The following is a 21,800-nucleotide window of genomic DNA, read 5'->3' on the forward strand; positions in this document are numbered from 1 at the left end:
GTGTATATGATATGGAGAACTTAAGTTAAATTTCAAAACAATGTGAACAATTTGTTGGGTAATATAAATGCATAAAAAATACTGTGGAATAATGTGAATGGTTGGTTAGGTCAAGATAGCAACATATTAAATTGGTATTTCCTAAGCAACGAACAAAATATTTTACAGTACACCTATCCCTCACTTAGCACGACTAGTCCGTTCCTAAAAATGCTCGTTTTATCCGAAATCGCGTATTCTGAAGCAAAAGTTGCCATAAATAGCAAGGCTATTTTATTTAATGTGTTCCAAAATTGTGTAGGAAAATATACCTTACATAGTATAAATGCGTTGAATAACTCTCTACTAAAAATATGTCACACCATTTATCATTACATGCCCCCCATCGCACTTTGTATGACAAATACGACACCACGTAACAGGAGATACGTGGTCATGTATTTTTATCATCAGTCGGCTGGCTTACTTGCCAGCGTAGACAGACCTGCATGCGTATCTCTTACCCCACTTGTTTGGCTAACTGTATACCACGGCACATCTGTTGTTTACAGAAGTTGAAACAAACTTCGTGGTGCCGTGTCATGCTCGACTTTTTTTTTTTTTTGCCTGCCGAGATTTCGTGCTAACTGAAATTTACAGATTTGCTATTCAAGACTGGGACAGTAAATTTTACATCGTGCTAAATGAATCCGCGCAATCTGAAGATGTGCTAAGTGAGGGATAGGTGTATTTTTAATGTGATCCCATCCACAATGTTTTGAAGTATTTTTAATGTACATAGCTAACCTAATGTCATTGACCATTCTCACAATTTAACTAAGTTCTCCAAATCATATACATGCAGAGTTCCACATGGGAATCCGAAAAATATGGGTGGCAGGCAGGTGGCTGAAAATACTAGGTTGACTTAAAATGGCAGGCAACAAAAAAACATTGTCTTGAATGTTTGCACTATACTATGAATATTTGCAGTATACTTATTTAAATATTTAATATTATTTGTAACATTTATAAAAATTATGTGTTACTACTTTTTAATTTATTACAGATTATTTATGTGAAAAATAAAGCTCCTGTGCAGCTTTTCCCTCATAATTTTGGTTAACATTGTGTACTTAACAAGCCAAAATGATTTCATTACAATCATAACAGTTACTAAACTACTGACATAATATTTTCCGCATAATGGTGTGGCTGAAACAATGGTAATAGATTCTGCGAGTGAAGGTGGTTAAAACATAATTTTTTGAGTAATGTTTTTGTGGAAACACGATGACAATACTGCCAAGATAATTTTGGGTCTGAAGAAAGTGGGTCCCAATTTTGTGCTGTCACAGATATTTTCCACAGAAATGTTGTGCAATAATGGCCACAGAATGTTATTTTATGCTTCTTAAAAAAATATGGCCTGTTCTTCATCAAACAAAAACAAAACAAAATAGATAATAACATGTACAAAAACTGAAAACAAAAGTACAAAAATCATTACAGAATATTCAAATAGTGAAATTTTGTAATTTTTATTCATTTATTAATGCTATAAATATTCTGTAGATTCATCTATTATGACTATTGAACAAGTAAACTTTATGTTATATCATTGTAGTATTTACAATTTATATACCAAAATCAAAAACCTACTATAATAAAAGTGAGATATTAAGAGACTTGCATATACTTGTTTATTTATTTATTTATTTATAATTTGTGACATGCACACAAACTGTTGCAAGACTTTAGTGTATGCACACAAAAAACATAAACAAAACAGTAGGTACACAAAACAAATTGACGTAATCTGGGGCTACACCCGAAGAGCTCGATATGCCACCTCCCCTCCCGACCCTAACCCCTCCTTCTCTTAGCATTTGAACCTCCCACCTTTGATGTGCGTGTGCAGTGTTTTCAAATAGTGCACCACAAACTATCGTGAGAGAGCGCTGTCGAATCAGTGCCACGGCCCTTTAAAACTAGTTGATCAGAAGTCTTCTTTGTACTGTAATATTTAGTGCCTTGTAAACATTGCAAGATTGCCCTCTTTTCCACTCAAAATGGCACCTCAAAATAATCAATTTGAAGGCTATAATGGTATTGAAAAAAGAACCCGTTCTTTTTTTTTTCATTCCTGGTATCTGTAATACATTAATAGAAATAATTAATTGTATTCACAATTCACTGTTACGACAATATAAAAATTTATGCATATAGTGTGCATTATATATGATCTGAATTTTTTCTTAATTATTGATAAGCACCAGCTGTTCTAATTTGTAGCCTCTTGAAATACATGTTACAGGCCATGTTTGACTTGAATTTTGATGTGGTGTTGAATTTTTTCAGAAGTCAATTTCAAAATGTTCAAATTAACTGTAATATACACTGTAGTAGTTTACGGTTTCACTTTGTTAGCTATACTCACCATGCTCTCTCATCCTCAAACAGTCTCTTCATTCCCTCGTAACTAACATCATCTGCGTCAATACACAGCTGTCAATAAATACCATCCCCACAAAAGTAATACGGAGAATAGATTTCTGTTGGGAATGATATGCCTTCGAAAATTGAAAATTTGTCATTTTTGAAGTTGAACTTTAAGGTTAATTTTTGGTATTTGGGATATGATTTTCCTTAAATGTGTATCAGAGATAATAAAGGCTGTATTTTCCTGAATAAACTGGTTTATGTTTCTTCAACTTCTAGGTCACCAATTACTAATAATGAAAGTTAATGCAAACCCTTACAATCGCAGAAATTAGCACTTTTTATAAAACAAAAATTCAGTAAAAATTCAAAAAAATTAAAATTGTTTTTTTTTTTTTTTTTTTTTTTTACTCTAAATCATGTAGGAATCAAGAGCCAAAAAATAATTTGGTTATAAAATGGTCTATCAACCGCATTTGGATCACTTGACATGGAATGATACCATCGATGAAAGATGCATTGGATCTAAGGAGAAAAACTACAAAGGGGGTGGGGGTAGTGAGTGAAAGGGGAAGACTCCTTGTCACTGGGTGAAAGTCCAATTGCCTTCATAACAATCAATTCAATTTTTTTTATGTGTGTACAAGTTTGCATAAATATATTGGACAGTTCTTGTTGTACAGTAATACAACGACAATAGGTTGAACACTGTCGTATACTGCATGTTACGAGGGGGAATCTCTAAAATTACACTATTTGGAGTCAGTTTTGTGGAAATTTTCCAAGTTTGTTAGTCAATTCTGTTATTTAAAAATATACTATTGTTCACCTTTCTTGTGAAGCCACATTATGTGGGTATACCTTCACTTGTGAATTCAATTAATTATGATCACCACTAGTTAGTGATTTCTATCAATTATATTAAGATCATGGTCTAAATGTTGAACATCAAACTTTTAATCAATAGAAAACTGTTTTATCTTGAAAATTTATATTTAACAAAAACACTGAAAAGAGAATGACAAATAAAGAAATGATGAAAGACATTATCAATAATGTTTAACTCTATAATCTCACAATTATTTTACAGCTAAACTATCTTACCAGTGCGTAAACATAACATGAACATAATGGAACATAACAGAATTTTTCTTATTATGCTTAAACAGTAAAGAATTTTCTAAGTTACCTAGCTCAAAACTTGCAAGATCTTTTAGTAATTAATTACCTACTCCAGACCACTGAGTCTCAGCAAATGAATACATTCGCCCCACTGTAGTATCATCACAATACAGATGGTGACAGGCATTTACAAATACGACAAGCATAAACATTACTAGGTACTCCCAGAGTGCGGTTGTAAACATCCTTCCTTCCTTCCTTCCTGCGGGATATGTGGTAAGTCCTCATCACTCATTCCCTCGCTGTGGGATGATGAACTGACCCTGGGACCTGACAGGTCAGCTTCTTCTTCGGCAAAGGACAAATAACATTCACTAATCTAATATGATAAAATAGTTCAGTCCACTGTCATTCTATGTTCTTCTTAGCACTCTGTTGTGTTACCTACATGATGATGGTTCTTACTTAAAATTATTTTAATTTTTGCACTCAAAAATATTTATAATATATAGCTTCTTTTCTCCCGAGTCTCAACTTTGTTAAAAAAAAAAAAAAAAAAAAAAAATTACCTACTAATTCTCGATGAATTCTCCACTATTAGAGGATGATCAAAAATATGTCTGTTCTGGTTAAGGTACATTTTAATTCTCTATCGTTTGGTCGTTACGACGGCTTATTTCTCGTTTTGGTGCACGGGAGGATGCTGTTCTTCGGTGAATGTACCAGTTTTGGTCTTTGCTCTGCTGGAGCGCACTGCTGGGCGCGCCGGACTGGAAGGTGTATATGTGTGTGGCTGGCGGCTGGACCAGGCTTCTCGGGACAGTCGCCACCGCATTCGAGCAGCACGCTTCAGTCGCTTCCCTGACCGCAGCCAGTAGGACCTTGCAGTGCCATCTCTCACATTAAGGCATCTAACCTAGATGAAAGCTTATTATTTGTAAGTCACATCTTCGTGCAGTCAAAATTTGTTTATGATTCAGTAGGCGGTATGTTAATAGAGAAGCAGAGCAAGTGATGGTAATATGAACCACAGTGCACCGCCGTAGCAAGGTGACCAGGCCCGGGTGCGCTGCGCAGGGTTGGAGAGACGGGGCCGACATGACGGATGAGCAGCAGTTCTGCCTGCGCTGGAACAACTTCCAGACGAACATCACCTCGCAGTTCGAGGCGCTGCGCAACGAGGAGTTGTTCGTGGACGTGACACTGGCGTGCGAGGGCCAGCGCCTCAAGGCCCACAAGGTCGTGCTGTCTGCGTGCAGCCCCTACTTCAAGGAGCTGTTCACGGTGAGCGCTCCCTGTTCGTCTCAGTCGTCTCAACGCAACATCGGTGACTTTCATCAATCACACGTACCGTTTCTCTTATTTTACAACCCGTATGGAAGATAAGTCCAGATACTTATGTACTGTGTTGGGAAAATTACTGGACAATATTTGTATCATTTGCAAGTAGTGTGTAGGTAAGTAGTTGATTACCTTTTGTTATTTACTGATGTTTAAATATTATTAACTATAAGGTAGGTCAACATTAGAAAGAGTAAATATTCTGATGAATTAAAAACAAAATTGGCTTATAAATAGCAATAGTTACCTTGCTCCTGAGCCTCCTGAGTGACAAAAGCTTCAGTAAAGCTAGCAAGTAGTGAGTAGCGCTGTCAACCAATCTAGCCGTGCACACAGTAAAGAGTGAGGAAGCTTGTTATCCCGCCCACCTGTATTCCAGGCAGTTGGCCCATGTTCTGTTCTATCTCCTTCCTTGACCTCGCCTTTTCCAGAATTCTCTTGTCATTCTTGATTCCTGTGGGCCTTAACAAGCAAGGTTTTCCATGGCTTGTCAAAATCTCTTCATGCAAATTCTGTGATGGTTTGCTTCTACATGCCAACACAGATTCCTTCCTAAATTTCCTGACTTTTTAATGACCTCAGTGTCATGGAGATGTGACTTCTTTCATGGTCCAGCCAATTATTTTTTTAGTCCTATTGCTTCTTATTTTCCATTATTCCTCTAGTTCAACATCCACTTTCTTTCTTGGTGTATTACTGTGGGTACCTTGTGTTCTATTTTCAAATTACATATCTTGCACACTGTGTACCGGGAAGATAACTGTGGTAAGAGGGAATACTATATTTAGTGTTTTGTCATTTATGGCATCATGTTTCCTTAAGTTTTTCAACATTCATCATATCTTCTAGGTGGTTCTCTTCTAATTGACGGAAGCCAATTTGTCTTTGTCATTGGATCATGTGTTGTGTGGATCATGTATCCATGTTGTTCAAATCTTATAGTTCCTTACTGCTACCCCGTGGTGCTAGTCCAACGTCAAGCAGCACTCGCTTGTAGTTCCTTGCGGGACTGTGGCCATGGGGCAAGTGTCGTTGTTGCAGAGCAACCCATGCAAACACCCCATCCTGTTCATGCGCGACGTGGAGTTCTGCCACCTGCGCGCCCTCGTTGAGTTCATGTACGCCGGCGAGGTGAACGTGGCGCAAGCACAGCTGACTGCCTTCTTGCGCACTGCCGAGTCCCTGCACATCCGTGGCCTCACCGAGACCCCGCGCCCCCGCAAGGTGAGCCCCGAGCTAGCGGAGCGGCCGACGTCGTCTCGTGTGTCGTGTCGGGCCGAGGACGGTGCAGTGCGGGCTGCTTGCAGGAGGAGAGGCTGTCTCCGGCGCTGGACGCCGACGTGTTCCGGCCGGACGGCAGGAAGGTGGAGGAGGAGGGCGTGCTGGACGCCAGCCCGCCCCTCTCCCCGCCCCCCAGCAAGCGTCCCTGCCGCAGCGCCACCCCGCCACCCCTGCAGCTGCCGTGCCGCGGGGAGTCCCCGGACATCATCGAGGTGAGTCTCCTCGTCGGCCACCAGTGTGCCTCACTGCTATGAAAACTAAATTGGAAATTACAACAGCTGATAGAAAGAACAGGAATGTGTATATATCACTCATGGAACATTTCACTCTCTGAGTTAACACAGCGTATTTTCAATTAAATGACGAATTTGGCAAGCTAACTGATGGAATGGCTATGGGTTCTCTCCTCTTTCCTTTCATGGCCAGTATTTTCATGCAAAGTTTCGATCAGGAACCATTGAAGATAATTATTCCCTATCACGTATATATTTGATTCCTTGATCCTGAAGGCATGATCCTATATATATTGATCTTGTGGTACATGATGCGTGCTGTTTTAATTTAGTTTGTCGAAAAATCCTGGACATAACAAAAATTTGAATATCATAGTACAAACAAATATCATGTTAGGTCCTGTGGAAATTGTTTTCTTTTGTATACATTTTATAATCATAATTAATTGTTGCATCACAATTTATCTTTCAACGTATGTACTAAATTAAAACAGCAAGCATTATTTACCATAGATTAATCAATCAGGAGCGAAGTGTTGGTAAACAACATTTCAAGTATCAGGAATTTTGACACCTGTAAATTCTCTTCGAATTTAAGATACATAACTTTATTGTTTGTTAAACTGACGGCTCCCTTTGATCTCTAGAATGATCGGCCCTGCCATATTTATGTTATTAGGATCAAGAGATAAACTTGGATACGTGGTATAGAACTTTTACCGCAATTAATGTACCTGACATGCCACATAATTATCTGGCTTTGCTATGTTGATCACACTTTTCTTGTCTGGCAACATGACCTAAAAAGTTAGAAGTTTAAAATTTTCTTAATTACTTAGACCTTCTATACAGTTCACTTATGAAACTGAAACCTATGGGAGCCTTACGCTTCTAGATGTTCTAGTCTCCAAAGAAAACTCCAAAAATACCTCTAAAGTATACAGGAAACTAACCATTAAAGATTCAACCATCAAATAAGCACCAAAACTAGCATTATTCACACACTAATCAACCAGGCCAAATTAATTTGTTCTGATCAGAATTCAGTTATTGATAAACAAAATCATAAATAAAATCAACTAGTAAATGACTACCACCTGAAGCAATACGTGACAAACCACAAAAACAACCAACAAAAATAATACTGGAAAACCAGTTGGTATGCTGGTTATTCTGTGGCCTTTATGGGAGAATAAACAAGTCGATTGGGAAACAAACATTGGCTATGGACATTTTTCTATTCAAATTCCACAACTAAGAGTATGATCACCAGAGAAAAACAAACTACATATCAGTCTGTGTTTTTCAGACCTCCTGTGAATGTGGATGCACATACATTGGAGACTGGCCAATCCCTTTCAACATGCATTAAGGACCACACAAACCATATAAAGATGGGTGAAAATCTAAACTTGTCAAACATGCCTGGGACCACAGTCTTAAACTACTCTGGGACAATGCTACTCCACTCATACAGAAAGAATAGCTAATGAAAAGGAAAATAAAACAATGAGCATTTATTGTCAGCAATAAATATTGATTGACAGGGTATAAAAAATTACATTAGAAACATTCAAATATTTTATTTTCGGAGTTTGCTCTTTTGCAAATTTTAGGCCCACTCTAGGCCTTTCATTCCTAAATGGCTTCGATTTCTAGTGTTTTGAGATGTAAAATTTGGGATGTGTTTTTTCCAGGCAGCATAATTATGAAAAATGTACCATTTTTTAAGAAAACCTCATAAATTGCAGGAAAACATAAATACTAAGAAAGTATATATGAGGTTTCATTTTAATGTGTTTCATATAAAGCTACTTGCTTGACTCAGCTCAAGATTTAGTCTTGGCTCATCTATAGATAAAACTAATGTAACCATTGATAGATGAAAAATTTGTTTACAAACAACAAACTTGACTTGAACTTCTCAGAAACTCTTTTTTACTAAGTTTATAAATAGAAAGCAGCGAAAACAAATAAACCTTGAAAGGTTATGAAAAAACTCATGTAAATTTTTACAATTTTCCTATTTTATACATATATAGTTTTTATTTTTTTATCCAAATCATGAAACTTGTCATATATTATTGAAACAGCTCAATATTTTAAAATAATCTATGTTTCTCTAAAGTTTGAATAAATTGCAGTTTGTATGCGATAGTTTACTGCATCAGAAAATATACTCAAAAATGAACCATAAATTTTACAGAGGAAAGTTTGAGATATTTTCTTTGTGGGGTTAGAGTTTTTTCAGAAATGTTTGGGTAGGTGTAACAAATTCATTGCAGTTCAGTGGACAAATTTATTTGTCACTACCGCTAGTCAGTTATTGTGTCTCAGTTCAGAATCCATGTTGATGGGTGTGTTGCAGCCCAAACTGGAGCTGCCGGACTATGGCAGCGACGGGGAGTGTCGGGTGGATGGATCCATGTCTGCGTCCATGTTCGGGCTGGACAACTCCATCGACGGGAACACCTCTCTGTCTTCCCTGCACGGTGGGTGTGTGAGCTCTTCATCTAGGGTGCTGAGGGTGCTGGTCTACTTCTTAATGAAGGTTGTTAGGTCTACACAATTTACACTGCAAATTAAACAACAGTTTTTTTTTTTTTTTTCATTTGTACTTCCAATTCTAACTCTTGAGCAACTTAAACCTAACAAAATAGTTTCTATGAAATTGCCTAAAATTTAGTTGCTTGTACTACATAGTTAGTTTCTCACTAAAACTGTATAAAAATATGCAAATAAATTATGTTAATTAAATATATCATTATGTATAAACATTGTCATGGTGAGTGCTGCTGAATATGATAGATTTTCCATAATTATTGCTAGTAGAGATGACAGCTGAAGCATTTAAAGCTATGGGAAATTGCAATCTGTAAGCAAACCTATTTGATTTTTTTTAATCTGTGAAATTTAATTAGAAAATAAAAACGCTGAAATATTATTGGCCGTTTCTGATTGGGAAAGTCACGTGTTTCAAGTTTAGTGTTTCCAAATAAAAAAAAAAAGAACCATTAATTTTTACAGAAAAACTTTTGCTTTATTTCAGTGTATTATAATAAGGAAATTGTCTTGGTTTTTAGCTGGTCAGTAGTATCATTTTTCGGTCTGATGTTTTTACAGCTATCCTTCACTTCGCTCCATGATGTGCCAGACCTAAATGGCATCTTTGAGGTTAATTTTCTTTAGGTTTTTTGACAACAGTGAGATCATTTTCAGGTTCTCGAGCAAATGTTTCAACAGTGTTTGCTGGTAATGGCACTTCAGGTTAGCTCAGATAGTACGGAACCTCAGCTAAGAGAAACTCTGTGAATCAAGACACTACTGTATTCACTCTAGATTACATCCATTCAGCATATGTTCTGTCATACAGTGCAGCTTTGTGGTTATGCAACAATATTTTTTTCATCTAAAAGTATGTATTCTCACATATTGTGACTATGCCAGTATTGCCTGACCAGCACAACTTGAATACATATCGAATCTCGATCCTTTTGACTTGTTATTCAACTATAGAACTGAGCCTAGATACATCTGGATCTTACACAGGTCTAATTTTAATTCATCTTTTCAGTTGCATTTCAATTTATTTTAGTGTGGAATGAACATTATTTTTTACTAAAAGTATCAGAAGTATAGGCATCAAGATGAAAATGGTATCAATTATTGATTATAGAAATTGTAGTGTTGTCCCAACTCTGTAAAATTTAAATCATTTTATTCAATATTGAACTTAATGTTGTACATATTATGACTACCGTATCATAAAGAAAAATAATGTTTATTTTCCACAATGTAGAAAGGATTGAAGAATGCCATGCATGACAACTCTATGCAATACCGCTCCTCACTGCACACATCACGTGACGTTCTCCTGGCACTGCTAAATGGCTGAGGCTCTTGATTACAGGTTCAATGGACACCTACCCTGGGACCTCTTCCCAGAACTTCATGGCCGACTTCTCACAGGACTCTTCTCAAGGTAGGAGCATTCATCTTCTGTGCAAGGAAAGGGTCCTGCGAGAAATATGTTTACCGAGGTCTGCTGCTCATACGCATGGATGTGAAATATGCTTCACATCCGATGATTCAAAATCTGTAAAAATACACTGTATTTGCATTTCACTTGCATATTTTAAGCAGTACGGCTTATGCAATATTTTTGTGAACGTAGCCACTTTTAAGTTTCTTTTACATGACAGAAATAAATTTTATTGTAGTTGTTAACGCTTGCATGTATTATCTGTAAACCTTGTACACAAGCATACTGAAGTCATGTTTCTTTTTGGAACTCTAACTTGATGGCTAGGGAACCTTTCTGTTGTGGTGGCCACAGTGGGCGCGCGGTTAATGTTCTTTTTTGTTGTTTTTGCAGCAGACCTGCGCAAACTTCACTCGCTGGACCCGCGGCCTTGCCCCATCTGCTTCCGCATGTACAGCAACTTGTCGAACCTGCGCCAGCACGTACGCCTCATTCACAACCCGCAGACCGTCGCCTGTCCCCTCTGCAGTAAACCCTTCAAGACCAAACTGTACCTGAAGAGACACCTCATGAGCTTCCACGAGCTGGCCTGCTCCCCCGCCCCGCAGGTGGTCCTTGGGCCCGATGGCCCCAAGGTCAAGGACGAGTTCTTCCAGCATGCTCGTGCCCCGCTCCCTCACTTCCCGTTCCCGTTCCCCGGCGACGAGCGCCCCCCTCCCAACGGCCACGGCTTCCAGGACCACGCCCTGGGGCGCGGCTTCAACAAGTCTGCGTACCTCTCTCGGCTGTTCAACAAGCCGGGTGACAGCAGCGGGCTGAACACGATGTTGCCCCCGTACGGGAACACGCTGGATGACAGTCAGGACAGACAACAGTATGGAGCGCCAACACAAGCCTGCAGGGCTGAGTCTAGGAACGCGCTGGATGACAGTCACGACAGACAGCAGTACGGAGCGCCACCACAAGCCTGCAGGGCAGAGTCTAGGAATGCGCTGGATGACAGTCAGGAAAGGCAGCAGTACGGAGCGCCACCCCAAGCCTGCAGGGCTGAGTCTAGGAGCGACGATGTCTCCGGCGTGATGAACGACGCACACTCACATTCGCTCAAGCTCGAGGCCCTGGACATGCAGAGCGACGTTAACGATGCCCTCTTGGCTCTGTCGGAAAGTAAACGGGACGACACGACTTCCTTCTTGAGTCCTAACATTCTTGAAAACACTCCCAGTAGTCAGGCCATAGGCAATTAAGTATTTTTTTCATCTTAAATGATACCTGGTTTATTACTGCATTTTAATAGAATATAAGTTATATTGTGCTGGTTGCTTTAAGTAGATATATTAGTCTAAGACTGCCACCAATAACTGTCTTTTTGATCACGATCAAATAATTGTCTGTCCTGAATGCAAGCCATTCCTGCATACCATATGTACAGGGAATGCATATTTAAGGACGAGTTCCACCTGGTTTCAAACATTGACATAAAGTACATAGTATTATCATTATGTACTCAGTGCTGTTGCATGTGCAAGTAGACGTAATGCTCTTTCTAAACAGCTCCTTAATGAAGTTTAGTGTATAACTGTCCTGAAGTAATCTCCATGGTTAACAGCATTCTGTTTAAACACTTAATCCGTCTTAAGGATGAAATCTGGTAACCCAAACCCAATACCAAGTCCAAACAAAAAAGGCTTTCTACTTATTTTTAAAACATTCTTTCCCTGTGGAATCAACTTTATATAATGCATTAGTTTTAATCGTACAAGGATGCAGACATGACTTTGCGTAAACATAAACAAAATAGTCACGCATCAAACCAATCCACTCAAGAGTATAAAACACAAATAGCTTAATTGCTGTTGTATTCAGTGTTAAATATCTGCAAGAGTAGTTACGTAAGCTATGCCACAACCGTTACAGCTAATAGTACGAGAGCTGCCAAGGTTTCAGAAAAATAATTTTAGGTTAGCTGTTATTTTATTATATTTCTTCTTTTTATTGAAATTAGATAGGGATACAGTACGTGTGGCACCTGGAAACGGTTGTGTTTACCTGTGCACATTTCTTTTCTACAGGTGAAAATTGTGGATTTTAAAATCATTTTAAGATAATTTTTTTTCCCCGTAATTTTTTGTCATTTTAGCATCATAAAGGTACAATTGCCAGACAGTTTTGCTATTGCTAACACTGCGCCCGATGCAATTTTAGTAATAAATATTATTATTTTTAAATAATTTTACTATAGCTGAAATTGTTTACATGATACAGTTCTGTAATCCAAGATTGTAATGTTAATTTGCCATAGGTTTGGTTGTTTAGTTAAGAGCCAGATGGATTTTAAGTCTCTGAAAACAGCTTTACCCTGCATATTGGTTTACTGCATATTACTGTATTTTTTTTATCATATTGCACACTTTATCATCAGGCAAATATTCATTATTAATAGTTCTGCCCGACTTGTGTCAAAGCACTAACTAGAAGCTACTGTTATGTTTCCATTGCCAGGCAGAGCATACCACTTTACTTATTAATATTTTGTTGTAATTACGTATTAGATATGGACGAATCTGCGTACTTTTGTTTCATATCGTGTTTAGTTCTGTATTTATAATTTTGAGTTTAGCCCAGGCCTGATAAATTGCTAGTCAAGTTGAGATCCAAGTAGGGGTTTTATTTTTTTTCAAATAGGTATAGAGTATTAAAACGGATTATGCTACGATTTTAAGGATTAAAATAAATACTGCATGCAGAAACTTACTAGTAAAGATTATATTTTTTGTAAATGTTGAAAGTAGTTTATCATTGATACTAAGGCAGATAAATTAACAAAATAAAATTTATCACCATCTGGGTTTATTACTACTGTATGTTCATTTGCCGTGTTTAAGAACATATAAAATATTTTGGTAATTTTGCAGAAGAGTTGCTTCATGAAGTTAAGGGACACAATAACTAAAATGAAAGGTATTATGTACTTATTATTTACGTATTAAACACATATTATTAATGTATCTGGCCTAACCTAACATACCTTACACTGCAATCATCCAACTTCCCAAAATATGTAATGTTAAATGTTATCTGTTTTTAAATAACCAAATTAACATTTGTTAACGTAACTATAAAATTATTTAAATGAATTCCTAGTGTATTCATAACTGAATGGATGGTTAACTCAATTCTACTTTTCCATTTTCTTGTTAACAATGATTTCTCCCACTTCAAAAATGACAATTCTTAGGCATTCTCAAATGTCACATCATGTGTTTAAATCACATTCTGGCCTGGTGTATAAACAAAAATAAAACTTACTGACATTTTGAATAAATAATCAGAGATTGAAGATATAACTGACTACAAGACATATCATTTTTAGTTTTGCTCTGTTTGTGCCGAATATCAATATTATAAATTGACATGTGGAGGGGGGGAAAATGTACTTGGGATACATTGGATTGTTTTTGTTTAAAAATTTGTTTGTTGTATTACATACGTATGGCATACTGCTGGCATTTCATTCCAAAATGGTGTTTATTTTTAGTGTTCTGAGATGTAAATAGAGGCAGAATGTTTTCTGGGTATTGTAACTACATATAAAATACCCCATACTTTAAGAAAAATATGTAAATAGTTAGAACATAAATGCAATAATTCCCAGTGAAATATTTGCATAATACTTGCACATGATTTTTTTGTTTCATGCCCTTGTCGAATAGGTATAGAGTTAAAAGAATACTGTTCAGTGTCGTCCCGTGATTACAATGAACTTGATTTTCGAGCTGAAAGTTATTGGTAGTTTACATGATTTGGAATTTAGCTCATCATGAAAAGAGTGCAGTATCTGTGCTTATTGTTGTCTATGAAGGGCAGAATCCAAATGAGCTCACAATATCTATAGTTAACATGCATTGAAGAGTCAACCCCCCCCCCCCCCCCTCCAGCTTAAAATGGCAGCTAGTGTCGTGTGCTCCTTACAACAATTGGAAATGCCAGCAAAATTAAATTTGCTCGTGATGCAATATAGTAGTATTCACATTAATGACTTAATAATAATGTAATTAATCTGAAAACTAATTAATTGTTGTAACATTATCTTATATTACACAGGAAATTAAATATTATTGCAACATTTTAAAGGAAAAATGAAACATTATTTTATTTTTTTAAATTTTTTAAATGTATTTATTAATTTATTTATTGACCGAGCAAAGCAAGGTCTTCCAAATATTTATAGCGTGTGGCATTTGTGTGTATGTATGTTTTTATGTAACTTTTTCCAGCGATAACTGTTGAACCATTGATTGGATTTTCATGAAATTTGGTAGGTGGCAGGTATGGCCAGTGCAATTTGTAAGTTCATGAATGATCTAAATCGATCTAGGTTTTTTTAAAATATTTTTTGATAAATACACAAATAACTTACAAATTACACACATTTTCTTATTTCTGGCTTGGAATCGAAAGAGGATAGTGTCCGTAGATGGAGATTACGATAATAAGTAATATGGTACTAATAACTTTGGTCATTACACGATTTAACTTTGCGAGCTCTCAGTTCGGGGAAAACTACTGGTTATTTGGTGTTCATGTCTTGTCCAGCGAGGCCAGCAGCCGGCCGGGTTTTGCATCGAGGAACTACCCCTGCCTTCTTCTTGGTGGATTGGGGGGGGGGGAGCCTTCAGGAAACTGTAAGAGTCCTTAGACATGATGCCTGGACTGAGATCACTCTCTCACTCCCTGTGTCTCTCTGTGTGAGCCCAGTGTTGTACTGTGTTGCGTGCTCACAACAAGAACTTTTAGGGGGAAAAGGGGTTCCGGAACGAGACACACCCTGAAGCTAGCATCTGATTTCGTTATTATTATTCAAGTTACAACGCTTGGCAAATATTTCAAAAAACTCATTCTTGATTGTGACTTGTGCGACCCATGTTCCGACTGGCACAGACCTGGGAACCCAAATAAAACAGTAAACATTAGTAAATAAATGACATTCTTGAATTACACAAGACTTCCTAGATTGAATATTTAGACTTACGTAATTCTTACATTTTTACTGGAATTATGTCTTAAAAAAAAGTAACACAGGTGGGCTTTGATAAGGTTCAAATTGAAATCAACCTCAAAGTTTTCTGCCGAGCTTTACTCACATAAGGACAGGCTTCTTCCTGTTCATAAGCTTTTCGTCAGGAGGCGATCCAATGTTTTTCGGTTCAAAACTCCACTAAACAATATGTTTCAACTCAACGTTAAAGGACGAGTCTTGTTCTTGCCTCGCGCATCTGGGCACTGAACCTCTCGTGCTGGCCAGGAGGCTGGAGTTGATCACCACACCCGACACTCGCTCCACAAGCGCCCCCCCCCCCCCCCCCCCCCCCCCCCCCCCCCTCTGCTGCGCTGCGGTGCTCGCCGACTGCAGCGCAGCTTCCGGAGGATCTCTAGGACTTGACTCGCTCACCGCGGTGATTCTCTCCTCGTTGGTGCTCGTCCACAAGCATGGTGCTCACTGGTTGAACTCGCCCTGCACTGGTTGAACTCGTCGCTCGTAACGACGAGTGACTGCAGAGTCCTCGTCGTCTTTGCGTGAGCAGGACTTTATCTTTGCAGATGGCTGACGGTTCAATCACCTGAACGTAAAATATTGCGACTAAACATTTTTAAGCAAAACATTGTGAAAAGTACTTTCAAATTGAACATAATACCATTTGTTTTACAGTATAAACTGCTTGCCTTAAAGTTACTATGATTTTTTTTTTTAATTGTGTTATATCTCTATTTAAAAAAGTTAAAACAAATAATTAAAGTTGCACTTCATCATAATCTGTTAGATCATAATAGATTAGGTTTATGAGTTTTTAGTTTTTATAGCTACGTGTGCGTGCATGCGAGTGCGGTATATATATATTTTAACCTTGAGGGAATCATATATTCAGACACATACTGTACGCATTAAGGACACTCTAAAAATGTATTGGGCATAAAGGATTTGCGGACGTTGAGAGAAACTTTGAAGTGATTCAGTATACAATTGAAGACTATACAGCACTTGCGGAATTAAAAGCGTCGTGTTGGAAACTGTTGGTACTTGCGACTCGGAACATCAAACGTTCAGTGACTTAGTTTTTCCTTTGTAAATGAACATGTTCTTGCAGGGTCCACATTCTAAAGTATGTATCAGGGAAATTCATGGAGGTTGGAATAATCATTCAGGGAATTTCCTTTAAATCCTGGAAAAGTCATGGAAATTCCCCAGTGATAGTAATTTGAAGAGAAAATGTTGTTTTCCAGTCTGACATCACCCAGACTGTGAAAGCAATTTCATTTTTCAATTTGGTGTTTTAATGCATAGCCACACACTATAAAATGTCACATGAAAACTTCTTTTTGAACTAGGTCAACTACGGGGATGTTGGAAGCTGGATTTTCTGTATTTCTTTCGGAAAGTTGCAAATGTATAAATTATTTAAAAAAAAAAAATTATTCAGGTCATTTTGTAATTTACAACATTCTGCGTTCATTTGATTCCTGCACCTACTAGGTTTGTACAATCTTAACTACGGGTTCAGGCAGAAATGTGACACTGTTGAACTACAATTACTGTAAGAGCAGGGAGGAGAGATTTGCAGTGCTAGAAAGTACATGGTGTAATATTGGTTGAAATGTAAAAGTAAAACAAAGGGTGGTTAGGTAGTTCTCCCACAAATGTATGTTGCATCTGACAATAGATGTTTTTATAATGTTGATTTTCCAAGTGCCATAGCAACCAGTATTTTTTATACATATCACTGCCGGCCGGGAGCTCCTATACTCCCTCGGCTTAGCAGTACGTAAGACAATTACCGGTGTTTGATTTGTGACGCGCACACACAATAGTTCAGTACTGGCGTGGGCGTGTCGGCACGGGGAATGGACTCCAAGGTCTGTGTGCGTGCTCGCTGCTTGTCAGAGCTGGCTGTGCCATGTCCCGCAGTTCTTTTGTGTAGTCGGACGTAACCAGCAGCTCCCAGTTTTACAAGACATGTACTCTCTTTGTTTATATAGCTGCGTATCCTTGTGGTTTCACTTCACAAACCTGCTGAACATTTTGTAGTAAGTTCTGTCCTCTTGAGGCTTCAATTACTTTCTTTAGTTTATGAGTTCTTTCAAATAAAGCTTTGTCCCAAGCTGGCCAACATTATTCTCACATCCACACTGCCATATTTTTTTTGGAAGTTGCTGTCAATATTACAGTGTCCTTCTGTATCGAGTTCTCATGTTCCTTCGTACCTAAGTGGTTTCTCTTTTTCTTTGTGATAATGCTTTTCCTGTCTCCTAGAATGGACAAAGCAATAGTTAGTACGTAACAAAAATATACTTCTTCAGTTGGTTTATCTTGTCGAAGTATTTTCCATTATGTGAAACATTGTCATGTTATTAGTTTGTGAAGTTGTAGACTTTTTATTGTACATCTCATTCAATCAGATTTTCTAACTTTAAGAATTAGTGTCTGTCTGAGACAGTGGATGCTTTTTTTTAAATCTCATCTATGGTGTGTGGTATGCTTGCTGATCATAAGCCGAACGCCAGATTTGAAGATGTCTGGCTTGTCGCTGACTGTCCCTGGCTTTTGGTCGGGCAGTTCCTGTGACGCAGTTGCACCCGTCACTTATTGACAGCTGCGTGGTGATGTGTGGTATCCTTGAGAGAATGTCGGTGATCGTGACTGTGGTGGGTTTTTTTTTTGTCCTAGTCGCATGGGTGAAACAAGTTCAAACTGCTGCTCAGCGTTCTGTGTTTGTTTCAAGAGATGCGAATGCTTGTGTGTGCGTTTCCCCGTGCCGCGTCACGCCCTGCGCGGGCAACTCATGTTCCTCTCAGCCTCGCCCCGCGGCAACCTCGTGTGTTGTTACAGCAGAGTTAACCACATATAGTTTTGTAACAGTTTTACTATAGCAATGCAAACATGTATGTTTTCTACACTTGTAACACTTTGGTTGAGGCTACGCCACTGTGACTGTCCTTAGTTCCTGTGACTGTACTCTTCTTCCTAGCGAGCGACAGACGGATGAGTGGTATCAAACATTGTACGTGGGGCGTGTTCGTTACATGCATGCAGGTGTGTTGGACATTCTGAGTATGTATCACCTGTAAAGCTTAGTTAGTGCTGTCTGATTGTGAATGCAGCAGTAATGTGTCTCTGTTGTAATAAGGATTTTGTTTGTGCTGCACTTTGCAGCTTAGATGTGCTTGTTTCATTTGTGGAGCCTCATATTTTTACAAAAAAAAAATATATTATGGTGGTGTCTCTCATAATGTTTTCTGTTACGAATGTGCATTTGTAAAAAAAAATCAATGTTTGTAATTGTCTTGGTCATGTAGCAAAGTCCACACTGATGCAGTATATTTACAGCCTAAAAACAGCCAGGGATATTTGCAACAAATGGGTGGACTGTCATCTTTTTGTTGTTTACCACAGAGCAGTTTGGTACAACCCTCCATCGACTCCTCTGACTTTCCATTAGTGATTTTATGTTTGTTGTACTTTCTGTTAGCTCGTGTGACATTTAATTACTTCTGTCAGTTTTGTATGTTTTAATTTGGTATTGATTGCTCTCTGCTTATTCTGCTAAAATCACTGTGCCATTACTTGGGTTCGCCTTCTACAGAACGGTTACTACAAACTGTCTGTGCTGTCCTCCATAGCTTGTTCTGCACAGAAACTGAACAAAAGAAGGTGAGATAAAGTAGTCTTGTCTCACTCCTTTCTGAATCATTGCTCTTGTTACATGCATCTGTCTCTGAGTTTCTAATTTATATTTATTTTGTATTAGCAGGGAACCAAGCACTTGAAAGCTAAGTATTTGATACTACCGCTGTTCAGGTTTTGCCTTGGAGTTTGGCAGCGTGGGGCGTAGTTCATTAGTTGGCATTGAGTGGATATCAATATTTACAGTTTTGAAGTTTCCCATACTGATAATGCCATTATTTCTCTTCAGTGATCAGACGTTATGAATTGTATTTATTGCTCCTTTTATTCCAGTCATAAGCAGGTGCTTCCAGTTTCAAGTTATGTCTTACAGACTGTTCAGTAATAAAACAATAGATTTTTGTATTTTACTTAGCTATAGAGTTGAAGGACAATTAAATTACATGATATTAAGTTTTATTATAGATTTTTCCAATATTTTTATTCAAGAGCAGTGATTGAAATATTATTGTGTGTTTGAAAGAAGTAATCTTAGTGTAGGGCCTACGTCTAGTGTGGTGCGTAATGACTGAGACAAATCTGTATTCATGACACCATTATAATGGTTTAAACATTTTTTGTAAATTTTTATTATATTTCTCTCTGTAGTATGATTGTGTATGTGCATTTTTGTGAGCTCACTTTGTCTGAGTGGTTTGTTTAGAATATATATATAAAAGAGACACTTTACATGAACACTGATAGACTATTGAACTATGAAGTGCTGCGTTAAGAATGCCTTTATAACAATGATGTTTTCGAGCATTTATGGCATCATGTATTCACTGTTATAATAACACTATTGTATTATATTTCCATGTTTGTGCTAGTATCCTACAGATATATTTTATAGACATTAATTTTTGGTAAAGAAATGTTAAAGCTTTTTATGATGTTTTGATGTCAACATTCATGTTTTATTCTATTATGATAAATACATAATTATTATAATGTTTAAATTTGAAAGTCCAGGTGACATATTTTTTCAAATTATTTTTCCTCAATATATTATATTTAAAAAAAATATTGACTTTCAAACATGTTTGATTTTAGATATTTATTTTACATTCTATAAAAAAATTTATCTTGCAGCTTCCCAATATTTTTATTTAAGCTAAATGGGTTGATTTTTAAGAACTCAATCCAGAATTTATTTGTTTGGTAGTTCAAAATAAAAAAAACTGGTTATTTTCATCCAATATCAGCAATAAATGACTTAGTAATAATTAGCTCTCAAAATTTGTGGTGAACATATTTGTGAAACCTTTTTGCCAGACTTAAAGTAATTAATAACGAGTTTAGTTCAATTATGTGGAAAAAATTAATATTTATTATTACTTGAAATTAAATTGTATATTTTTAGGTTCTGTAAAGTCTTTAAAGAGTTCTCAAGGTGTACTTCGATGAACTTGGCAAAAGTCTATGCAAAATGGATCACTTTTACAAAAACTTATTCTCTTTTTGAGCTATAGTGATTAATGAATTTAAAAATGTACATAGGCCATCTTAAAGGTTGTATTGTACATATAGTATGACGAATAAAACATTAACAAACATATGGTGGTTTTTAGAATAAGTAGTTGCACAGTCTAGTAAAGTTATTGCCTAACCTCATCTAAAATCTGTTTTTTGTGAGATTAAAAATTTTTAATATTTAAAAAAAATTATTGTATAAACAAGCACAGGCAGAATCTTTCCGCTACTATTATGGCTCAGTGTGTGGAACCTTTTAATAATTTAATGAAACGTGAAACTACTCTCCGAAAGTGTGGCCTATATGGCTAGAATAGACAACTGCTCAGACTGCCAACTATACCAACTATATCTGAAGAGGTTTAGATGGTTGGTAACCCCTGAATGTTGATTTCACTGCAGAACAAAGAATCTGCACAATGTTTAGAGACACTTTATTAACTTTAACTAGACTGTTTCTCTAAGTTAATAAAATTTGTTTTAATTATTTTGTATTACATGCGAAAATTTGTATATTATTTGTCACTGTCTTTAATTTTTTGAAAATTGTTAATTTTTACTTAATTTTTGTTTTTAATTTAGCAAACTAGAAAGTGATTGTGAAATGTAGAGAAGGAAAAATTATTATTATGTATGTGTAGTTAGCAATATAGTGTTATTTTGAGCTTATGTTTGTGTTTTATAATATATATACATATACAGAATTGGTTTGTTACATGTTGGAATATGAACTGTGATCGACTGATTTGTTGGTTGAACACCTTAATGATGTTTGTGTTTGTGTGTGATACGAAGAGCACATTTATATATGCATATAGAACCATTGAAGTATACTAAATTGCCATTGCCCAGACATTTCAACTAGTCAATATTTTAGTTACTAACTCTAATAGTGTTAATAGTGCATAATCAGTTTTTTATACATGATGTTATTTTTAGATGTTTGGTTGCATATTACTTGTACATTTATTTAATGTAGTATGAATGAAATATTTGCAATATGTTTATATAAATTTTATTTATGTGCAATGCTGGAACAAAGTAACCTAGTAATTAATAAAAAGTCAAGTCTGATTTTTAATTTCACTGTATTTTTACATTTTTTTTTCTTCTTCTGTGGATTCTTGTATCTTTTACAGTATTATTTTATTGCACAGAAAGGAAATTTCAACTATAAAATTAGTGGTACAGTGAAGTTTCGATAATCCGGGCTGGATAGGACCGAGCC

The 21,800-nt window shown here is 36.8% G+C and overlaps 1 protein-coding gene across 4 annotated transcripts in view; it reads left to right on the forward strand.

The window, feature by feature from the left end:
• The window catches only part of LOC134532625 (zinc finger protein 131-like), a 48,439-nt gene that overhangs the window by 1,085 nt on the left and 25,554 nt on the right, over positions 1–21,800 (forward strand). For 2 of the 4 annotated variants that reach the window (XM_063369235.1, XM_063369234.1), the window contains exons 2-6: positions 4,621–4,827; positions 5,926–6,108; positions 6,192–6,377; positions 8,767–8,890; positions 10,309–10,380. In XM_063369235.1, coding sequence (XP_063225305.1) covers positions 4,642–4,827; positions 5,926–6,108; positions 6,192–6,377; positions 8,767–8,890; positions 10,309–10,380 — 751 coding nt within the window. In that variant the 5' untranslated portion in view covers positions 4,621–4,641. Of the gene's footprint in view, positions 1–4,620; positions 4,828–5,925; positions 6,109–6,191; positions 6,378–8,766; positions 8,891–10,308; positions 10,381–10,773; positions 21,654–21,800 lie in introns of those variants that run through there. The other 2 variants (XM_063369232.1, XM_063369233.1) reach the window with 2 other exon arrangements.

This window comes from Bacillus rossius, chromosome 6, assembly GCF_032445375.1.
Source record: "Bacillus rossius redtenbacheri isolate Brsri chromosome 6, Brsri_v3, whole genome shotgun sequence".
Lineage (NCBI taxonomy): Eukaryota > Metazoa > Arthropoda > Insecta > Phasmatodea > Bacillidae > Bacillus > Bacillus rossius.